Consider the following 11300-nt stretch of genomic DNA (forward strand, 5'->3'; position numbering starts at 1 on the left):
GCAACTACTTTACACCAAGTGTAGTGTTGTGAAACACCACAGATAATTCTTGGGGTTATCAAACTCCAAGAAGAATTCTTGGTGTCTGATAAGACCCAAAATTCGTCTTGGCGTTTGCTTACACCAAAAATTACCTGTAGTATTTCACTACACGACACTTGGTGTAAAGTAGTTGCCACCATTTTTGGTGTTGAGATAAACTAAAAGTTTTTTTACAGTGAGCTTATTATACAAGTTTTAATTTCCCAATTGATTATTAACAACAAAAACATGGATAATTGTTTTGTATATGAGGATTCAACTTTTATTTTTAATACGAGGAATGGACATTTATGCCTATAAAATGTTCAAAAAAGTAACTTTTAAAATACGTAAAGAAACTAAAATTATCTGTATATTAGAACAATAAAAATAACACTTTTCAAAAGGCAACGTAAAAATGGAACAGTTTAACATTTCAATCAAATTTATTCAAGATTTCTGAATCAGTCTTAAAAGTCTGGTATATATAAACACAAACCAGTAGAATATAAAATTTTCAAAAATCACGATAAAATAACGATAAAGTTTCTCGCTCCCCAAAAAATTTTTATATTATAAAAAAAAAAATGTTTACTAGGCTTTGCCGTTTTCCCGGGAAGCGCGCCACACACACACACAACATAATACATATTTATATTTACATACCATAAATCTTTCCGTAAATCTGCCATGTTGAAAATGGCTGCTAAAGTTGTAACGATCATTCATAAAAGAATATATTCATCAGTTTATCTTTAGGATGGACTGAAGATTTTTCCAACAATGGTGCAAAGCAGCTTTGGTTTACGGTACTTAACATTTCTCATTACAAATAAAATTTAACATACCTTTTTAAAACTTAAATTCCATGCACACGACGATTATTTGCTGACGACGTTGCAACGTGCTTGAGCCTGATTAATGTTTTGTTGCCACCGACTGATTTCTAATCGTACTCCAAAATAGGTGTTAACGGGGTCGAAAATATTCCTCAAATGGTGTTTGCGCATGTGACGTTAGTGTAAGAATTCACCAATATCGGTGTTCGGTTTCAATTACACCACTTTTAGTGTATGGATAAGCTAGATATGGTGTTGACTTGAAATAAAACGTTAATTTGCACAATTTTTTGAATTGCTTAACACCAAACTCGGAGAATTATTACGCCTCAGTTTTTACAGTGTAGTGTATTCGTTCATCCAGAAGTACTTCAAAATAATTTTAATATCTTAAGAAAAATTTAAGGGGCATTTCCACTAGTTTACATAAATTTGCTTCTAATATATTTATTAAAGTTAATAAGCTTCCTTCTAATAATAAATGATCATTTTGTTGTTAATTTCTTATATCAATGCTATCCTTATGAATGTAAATTTTCATTTCATTCTGACAACTCCTTCTAGGTGCGTCAATTTTTTTGTTATAGAGTGTAGCTCTAATAATTTAGCTGTATGTATTGTAATGTTTTCTGTTGGTACATTATTGAAAATATTTAAATGAACATCAGTCTTTATAAGAATAACGAAGCTATAAGTAAGTATTTATAATACAATAGGATGCAAGTACGGGTAAGAAACAAGGTGCTTAACTTTGTACAGAAAAAAATCTGATAAAGTTGATTTATAACAATGCAAAATTATTGCAATCATGTGTATCGAAGTTAGAAAGAATCTTTTTTTCAATGCAAACAGGATTATTAGCTTTTATTACTTGACTAGCAGTACCCGCAAGGCAATGCCTATGCTAAGAATTTAAAGGAAGTTCGTTAAATAAAAAAATCCATGTCTCCCCCTCCCCTTTCTGATGTGAAATGATCATTTTTTTCAACTAAAATGTGTATACTTGTTTTCAAAAAACCTCTTAAAGTCTCTTTGGAATTTAAAACTATTCGCCAAAACACATAAAAAGATAAACAGTAGCTTTAAACATCAAAATAATCCTTCAACTGTATAGTTCATCGCTTAACGCGATAAGCAACCACGCTACCGTAACCCCGCCCTTTAGCGAGTGAAGCGGGTTTTTTTTCTGCAATTTAAAATGTTTTGCCAAATAAACAATACTATAATAAAAACGTTACAGTGAGAAATACAATTCTATAATAGGACAATTCAAATTTACTTAGATAAATAACTATCTTCAACTGCAATAACAAAAACAAATGTTGAAGAAATAAAGAAAACAAAACCCAATAGAAAAATATTAAAAAATCAAATAAGTACCTGAATATAAAAAAAACGCATTCAAAAATCAGTTTGCTGACCACAACAGTCCCACAATAGCGTAGCCGACCGCGCGTCTGAGCCAGGCAGCATGGACCCTCGCAGCTATCGACACTGTCGGCCCCTCTCGAGGAGCTAACTGACCCCACCATCTATTAGGATTTCATAGAACTAAACTTACCCCTCTATCTATTATGGAATTCATAGAACTAAAATTTATTAAACATTAAATTCGCATTAAATATAAATTAAATATAAACATTAAATTTAAATTAAATATATATATATATATATATATATATATATATATATATATATTAAAAAAAACTATAGCCATCCTCAATTAATGGAATATTCAACACAAAAATAATTTTTCAATTTAATAATTTTTCTGAGATTAGCGCGTTCAAACAAACGAACTCTTCAGCCTTATATACGAGTAATTAAAATAGATATAATTTTCAAAAATAAAGTTTTGTTTAAAAAAAAAACTTTTTTCTGCTTCTGACTTAAGAGCTTTTGAAAACTGAAATCTCCTTTACAAAAAAATGAAATATTAGTACAGTATGTTGGTATTTAATAATTCTATACTTGTCAACTTTACAGTAACCGTAATGTCAAATATGTACCTGAATATCAAAAAAAAAAACGCATTCAAAAATCAGTTCGCTGACCACAACAGTCCCACAATAGCGTAGCCGACCGCGCGGCCGAGCCAGGCAGCATGGATCCTCGCAGCTAACGACGCTGTTGGTGCTTTCGGAGTTCATACCATTAGATTTGACTTAAATGAAACAATAAAGTGTTAGTAGGTTCATGAAAAAATTTTCAATTAAGAAACAAAAAATATTTGTCTTTCTTGTTTTCATCCATAGCTGGATGCGTTTTATTCCATCCCTGGGAAGCGCTACTAATAGGTATTATCAGTTCTTTGACGACAAATGTTGCAATGCCAACACTTGATAAGCTGAAAATAGATGATCCTGTTGGAGCTATTCCTGTACACTTAGTTGGATCTGTTTGGGGCATGATTGCTGTCGGTCTTTTTGTAGAAAAAGATGCATTGCTACATTTAAGTAAAGGGCAGGCTGGAATACTTAGAAGAGGAGGATTTCATCTACTTGGAGTTCAAACGCTTTCAATTATTGTTCTAGCTGCGTGGAGTGTTGTCACAACATATGTTCTCCTATGGGTAAGTAAAATCCAACTTACGATTTATTACTTTAAGTAAAAACTTCGAATGTAGTAAGAAAAATAGGAGTAGTTATAGAGTTAATAAAATAATACTTGATTTTTTTTTTCGATGTTGAAATAAATACCCTAATTTACTAACACATATATCGGCGATACTCTAAAAAAGTGCTATTTCTTGTCCGGGCTCTTAGAAACCTCAGAAAAGTGTTTTCCATTTCTTTCTGTTTTATTTTTCACCTTCTTAAGAACAAAAAGAAAAAAAACGGCATTTAACAGTGCTAAATTATATTTGTTTACGTGGGGGCTGAAAATTAGTACTAAAGTATGATTACCGTTCGCTGTCCCTGATAAAAAATTTGTCTTTTGTGGTTTGCCTAGAGAGCAAAAAAAAAAAAAACTAAAATATTAGGGTAAATGTCTAGTTATGGGCACCCAACAGGTAAGGAGCAGTTTTGTCTTGTATTGCCTATTTCAAGTTAATAATGAATATTCCATTAACACCATCAGTGGATTCTCAAAATAATATCTTTTACGAAAAAAAACCCAACTACATTTTTTCCAAACATTAGTGTTTATCTACAGTGTGATGAATTATTTTAATGCTTCTCAAGCACCTATAGTGGGTTTTCTTTGCATTTAAGTTTTTGAAGGACTTTTTTCTTATGGACTGACAGGATTAAGGCTTTTTTTCATCAGATTGCAGTTCTATTGCTACGTACTCATTCTTTAGCTTTTCCTCTTCCAAATACGTATATTTTTGCTATTAATTAAGATAATTAGATCTTTTCAAGCTAATATACCCATAACTAGAGATCCTAAATACGGAGAGATTGAACAACTTCAGAGCGCGGCCATCGTATGTCCAAAGATGCTCACTGCCCGTAGACCGTAATGCATCTTCTGCCCCAAATATCACTGTACATTGTATCGAAAAAATTAGAGGCTAGTTTTGATATTATGAAATGAAATGTGCAGATTACAAATATATCTTTGTTTTCTATCTTTATGAACAAATTTTTTTTCTTTGTAAGCGCTATGACGATACGAAACGATTGGCGACGGATTTCCAGACTTTGAACTCACTTAGTTAAATGAAAATACGAGGAGAAAAAAAATAAATCTTTACTTAAAAGATTTAATGTCCTATTTTCCGTGGGAAAGCTAAAAAATCACACAGCGCAGCATTTCGAGGAACTGACAACACTTGAACTAAACATGGCGGATAGCTGCGCGCCGTTGTCCAATCTCTCCGTATATAGGATCTCTAACCATAACTAGTCAATTAAAAGTGAGTACTATAGTTATGGACATATATGACGATTAATTGCACTCCACTCAAGTTGAATAAATAATAGATTGAAAATGCAACGTAAAAACGGTAAACTAACAAGTAGTAAAAATATAAAACTAAAAACAAATATATAACAAATAAGGGCTAAAAGTTATAGAAGTAGAAGAAACAAGTCACACAAAACAAGAATGCACGACGTGGTAAAAAAGAAACTATATATGAATCATAGAACAAAGGAGTAACTTAAATTAATAATTGAAAACAAATAAATACATAAATATAAACTATTCAAAACAGCAACGAAAGGAATGAATAAAGAAATGAAAAGTTCAGTAGAAAGAGCATCAACATTACGAAATTTACATACCTATTTGTTTTTCAATATACAGTGGCTCCCAAAAGTCTTCGTACACCTACGACTTTCAACGAAATAGGCCCCAATCCATTGGTTAGAATTAATATTTCGGAACAGGTATTTAATTATAAGATCTATGATTAATTTTTACCAAAACTACATGAAGAGTTTTTAAAAAATATTAAAACTTAATTTTTAAAAAATCAAAAACCAAAGAGTGCCGGAAATTCTATGTCACAAAAGTCTTCGTACACTTTATAAAATGTCTATTTATTATTGAATAATCTAACTTTTTATTAAATTATTAATTAGTAGAATATCATACAGTATTCATAACACCTTTTAAACGTCTGGGAATAGATTTCATTCTTTTTCCTTCTTTTCTTTGCGTAATTTCTGAGTAAGTGTTCAATCACACTTCGAGTCTTACTGTTTCTAGCTCTATTTTCATTTTAAAGCCGTATTTTCGTAATCTAGCCTATAGATATTTCTAAATACGTTACATTAAGTTCAAATCTGGAGATTGAGGGGCTTTTTTCTGAATTTTAGGACGATTTTTGAGGCACTAGACGCAAACGTTGAAAACCGAGTGCTTCATATCGTTATCTTGATAAAAAAACAAAGTTGTTTCCAATAACCAAATTTTTGGTTAAGAGTTCAAAATTGGTTTTTAAAATATTTAAAGGAACAGTATGATTCATTATTTCATCAAAAAATTCCAAACTACCAAGTCCTGATGCTAATATGCACCCTCACACTAGAACACCTTTACCGTAGTGATTAACTGATCCAACTAAGTTCTTAAGATTAAGTTCCTAATTTTTTCTTCTACTTACAATTATGCAACAATTTAACCAAAAATGTTAAATTCATTTTTATCTGTAAATAACACGTAATTCTAAAACGTTTTTAGCTTATTTATCCTTGATTTTGTGACGAAAAGCATAAGCTTTGTGTTTTTCGTGCAAACAAGAAAATTTCTGCGGGAAGAGGCCCCATTTAATCCAGCTAATCAGAGAATTTGGCGAAGAATTTTAGGAGAAAATTAAACGTAAAATTTTTCTTTTAACTCTGTAGAAACTTTTACATCACTCAAATGTGTATTTTTTATAATTTTTTCAACCTTAAATCTCCGATCACGTTTTGTCAACTTTGCCGGTTGACCTTTTCTTACCTTGTTTTCGGTTCGATTCCTTTGTTTAAAGCATTTTATCAAGCAATCTACTAAACAAACAAATAAATTAACTAATTTAGAGTCATTTCAAACCAATTTAACGCAACTGTGGGAAACAAATTTCAATTTTGAATGGTGTTTGCGGTTTTTTTACGAATACCAGCGATTTTATAGCAATAAGCACAATATTAAGAAATAAATAAACAAAAAATTAAAGCCAAATGACTTATAAGGCTCAACACAATGCAAAATTAATAATAAAACGGCATATGATAATTTTAATCATGAATTTATTCGAAAATATTTGAGTGTACGATGACTTTTGTGGCGTGTTATTTCTTTGTCTCTTCGTTTTCTGACCCATTTCAAAAAGTAGATCCGTTAATATTTTGAAAAAAACCAATGGGTTGTATTTAGAATGACATAGGAATGATGTGAAAAAATATTGGACTCCATATTTGAATTCAGTTTCGAGTTATTTTGGTTTTACTAAAAAATTTCAAAGTGTACGAACACTTTTGGGAGCCACTGTACGTATAGTTCAAATTACGAAAGGCTGATGTAGGTTTAGTTTTGTACCACCAGCACATCCAAGTGAGATTTTCTGTTGTGGAGGTGATATGATTTGTTTTTTTTTTTTTTTTTTTTTTCTGTTCATATTAGTCGTTATTTTTCCTCAATTTACAAAACAATTCTTTTTTTTTAAAAATGTTCTACCTGTATTTTGCAAAGCCTTTGTAAGTCTCTGCTTACATCGCTCAACTGTTTTGAAACTGTTTCCATGTAAATACTTATATTTAGTGTATTTTTATGAGTACAAATAAAATCAGTATAGTGAAATACTTTAATAGCAAAAGGAGATGCATTCAAGAAGCAAAAACCATAGAGCAGCTCTTTCGAAATGAAAACAAGATTCAAAATATGTCACTTTTATTCACAGGTGTTTCCATTATTTTGAAAACTACCTGTATATATATATATATATATATATATATATATATATATATATATATATATATATATATATACGAGGTATTAGGGTCAAAAAGTTCCCGGAATTGGTTAATACAATTTAATTGAAAATATATATTACATTCTTACATTATTTTCCTTCAAAATACTCTCCTCCTGCATCCACACACTTATTCCAGCGTTCGTACAATTGTTGGGAACACTCCTGAAAGTCGGTTTTTGAAAGTTCTTTCAGCTGCTTCGTCGCATTTTCAATCACCTCCGATGAATTAGCAAAACGACGTCCCTTCAATGCTAATTTCAGCAGTGGAAACAGGTAAAAATCTGGTGGTGCAAGATCGGGAGAATATGGTGAGTGTTTCAGAGTGGTAACATTGTTCTTAGCTAAGTACTGTTTCACCAATAGAGAGCGATGTGAAGGGGCATTGTCATGCAACAAAAACCAATCATTTTCTGCCCATTTTTCAGGTCTTTTTCGTCAAATTGAATCTCGTAACCGTTTTAAGATCTCTCTGTACATTTCTTTATTTACTGTTCTCCCTTCAGGAATAAATTCATAATGAATCAAGCCACGGTAATCAAAAAATACCTCCAACATTACTTTACCCCGGCTTCTGTCCAAGCGAAATTTTTGTTTTCTGGGTAAACTTTTTGACTTCTATTCAGCAGACTGCCGTTTCGTCTGAGAGTCGTAAAGAAAGCACCAAGTCTCATCACCTGTTATAATTTTGCGCAGGAAGCTGTCGTCTGCATCAGCCATTTCAATCAAGTCCCTAGACATGGTCACTCTCATTTCCTTTTGCTCAGGGGATAACATTTTCGGAACCATGTGTAAGCAAACACGATGCATGTTCAAGTCATTATGAAGAATGCTGTGAACACTCCCATGTGAAATACCAAGTTCGGAGGTAATAGTATCGATGTTTGTTCGCTTGTCCGCAGGCACAAGTTTTCGAACGCGCTCAACATTGTCATCTGTAGTGGAAGTGGAAGGCCGCCCAGTCCGAACAGTATCTTCAATTGTTGTGCGACCGCCAAGGAAACGCTTGTGCCACTCGTAAACTGCCGATTTCTTCATCGCAGAGTTTCCGTATGCTTTTCTCAGCATCTCAAGAGTCTCTGAGGGTGATTTCTCCAGCAACACACAGAATTTAATATTGCTACGTTGCTCTAATGACGACATTACACAATTCGACGAAAGAGAAATCAGAGACTACAATATTAATACACCGCATGCACGAGACTAACAACATCTGCCTGTTGAACCTCATGTGACCTTCACTAGCAGTGATGCCAACCTCCTAAACACAAATTTCCCTTCCAGCGAACAAATACTTGACTGTAAGCGACTATTCCGGGAACTTTTTGACCCTACTACGTATATATATATATATATATATATATATATATATATATATATATATATATATATATATATATATATATATATATATATATATATATATATATACATACACTGGTGTGCAAAAATTAAGGACGAGACGGTTTTTTCAATATAACTTTGTACAAAAGCTTTCCAAATCAACACATTTAATACCGTAAGATCCCCAATACGTAAGCACATGTGTAATGTAAACAACACTTACTAAAAGAGAAATCAGAGGGATAAAAAGAAGCTTTATTGAAAAAGTTTCATGGAGCGTAATGCGACTGAAGGCCGAAACATCCCTGTGATGGGTGTCCAGCAAGAAACATCCGGTCTTTAGTAGGGGATATGATCTCCCCCGACTGCTAGGCATGTTTCACAGCGTCTGCCCATGCTGAGAATGAGGGTGTCAATGAGTTGTTGAGGCATTGCTCCCCATTCGTCTTGCAGCGCCAATCGAAGCTCCCGAATCGTTACTGGTGGTAAGGTACGAGCTGCCAAGCGTCTGCCTAGAAAATCTCATACATGCTCCATGGGATTGAAATCCAGAGATCGTGCCGGCCAATCCATACGTTCAATATCCTCACACTCTAAAAGCTGTTCGGCAGCTACTGTGCGATGACATGGTGCATTGTCGTCCATGAAAAGGAACTGCGGACCCATAGCGCCTCTAAAAAGACGCACATATGGAAGAAGAATCTCGTTACAATAACGGGTCCCTTTGACTGAACCTGCGTCGAAGATGTGAAGGTCTACCAAGCATGATGACTCCCCAAACGAGAACACCGCGACCTCCATACCTGTCCCTTTCAATGATGTTCGAGGGATGATTGCGGCTTCCCCGCTCTCTCCAGATGAGTATGCGATGAGAATCGCTACTCAGACTGAATCTGCTCTCATCTATAAAGAGTACTCGTCCCCATTCATTGTCTCTCCAATTCCGGTGTTCCCGGCACCACAGAGAACGCCTTATCCGATGGGCAGGCGTCAGAGCTACACACCGTATAGGGCGTCGTGCAAACAGATCACCACCGTGCAATCTTCTGGCCACGGTAAAACGCGATATCGGTCGTCCAGTCGCGTGTCTAGCGATTTCTCCCGTTGTCTGCCGCCTGTTTCTTCTGGCCTGTAAGACAATGTACCGGTCATCTGTGGGTGTGGTTCCTCGTGGACGACCACTACTGAACCCCCGGATAGCTGTTCCTGTAGTTTGAAATTGCCTCCAAAGTCGTGAAACGATGCTGTGAGCAATTCCGAACTCTGCAGCCACACTTGTCACACTGCGGCCTTCCTCCAACTTCCCAATGATTCGACCTCGGGTAAAAGCATCCAGATGTCGTCTAACAGATTGATTATTCGCCATTTCTCGCTGAGGCAGCAACTCGGTGTGATTTTACTGCTATACGGCGTGCAATCTCTTTGCCAGAAATACTGATCTTACACCGAAAACATGCTTTATACTACTCAGACACTCCCCCATTACGTCTGCCTGCATATCTGCGCATGTGCTACCGTACATCACCTTACTTAATCTCCTGATTGTCTTTCTGTCCGCTCTGCCGCTTCGTTCAGCTGATATGCTAATTTTTCGACTTCGTCCTTAATTTTTGCACACATATATATATATATATATATATATATATATATATATATATATATATATATATATATATATATATATATATATATATATATATATATATAATTTGAATTCAAATTATGTTTTTCGCAATCACGAGTTCTGACAGGATCCTACTGATTGGGGGCTATTGTTTCTAGAAACGGCTCATGTCCTCCCAAGCCTGCCCCTCCTTCTGGGCGGTTACGTGTGTGTATGTGTGTAAGGACGTGTTTGTGTATAGACGTGTGTGCATGTAGGAGTGTGTGTATGCAGGACATGGACGCCACCGCCTAGGAGGAGGGGATTCCTGTGGACAGTGCTGCTAGTGGAGCAGCTCCGTCCCCCGTGGACGGCGGTGCTGCAGAGGCCCCTGATCCATTCTGAAAAAGGAACCGGACATCAAGGACGGTCAAATGAAAACAATAAGCAATCGTGATTGCTCAATAAAAAATATATATTACTTTCAGTTTTTGATCTCACAAATATTCTGTTAAAGTTTCAATGAAATGTTTCATGTAATCAACAGGTGATAAATCTCTTGGTACCGTTACGGATGAAACCAGATGAAGAAGAAGCAGGAGCTGATGTAGTCGAACATAACGTAGAACATTACCTGTATGAAAAAGATAGACAATTTTCAGCTGCTACGACTACAAGATTATCTTCTACATCATAATCCAATTATTTCATTTACTTATAAGTACTAAAACTGCTCAAAGAAGCGCTCAAACTCATCTACCTAATTGAGACTTTTAAATAAACATATTTCATTGTCATTCTATTAGTAATCTTTAATACAAGAACATGAAATGCTTGAAGAATGTTATTTATTGTCAGACACATAAAGTATGCCAAATGAGCAGAAGTGTTGTGTGACACAAAAAATAGATACAAATATTTTGTTGAAGTGTCCTCTCCATACTACATAAAAACAAACTTAAAAAACTCATAGCTTAAAAATATACTAAACATTTCTATATAATTGACTACCTGACCAGTGCGAAGCATTCGCGCTCGACAGCAAGTATTCAGGCCCGACGAGAGGCCACGTCAGCCTAGTTCGAAG

The 11300-nt window shown here is 34.5% G+C and overlaps 1 protein-coding gene across 1 annotated transcript in view; it reads left to right on the top strand.

Moving 5' to 3' along the window:
• Window positions 1-10982, top strand: part of LOC129218815 (putative ammonium transporter 3) — a 38740-nt gene extending 27758 nt beyond the window's left edge. Inside the window, exons 6-7 of the mRNA XM_054853137.1 lie at window positions 3116-3432; window positions 10761-10982. Of these exons, the coding sequence (XP_054709112.1) occupies window positions 3116-3432; window positions 10761-10910 (467 nt within the window). The 3' untranslated portion in view covers window positions 10911-10982. The remainder of the gene's footprint in view (window positions 1-3115; window positions 3433-10760) is intronic.
• Window positions 10983-11300: the final 318 nt, after the last annotated feature.

This window comes from Uloborus diversus, chromosome 3 (genome assembly GCF_026930045.1).
Source record: "Uloborus diversus isolate 005 chromosome 3, Udiv.v.3.1, whole genome shotgun sequence".
In the NCBI taxonomy this organism is placed as follows: domain Eukaryota; kingdom Metazoa; phylum Arthropoda; class Arachnida; order Araneae; family Uloboridae; genus Uloborus; species Uloborus diversus.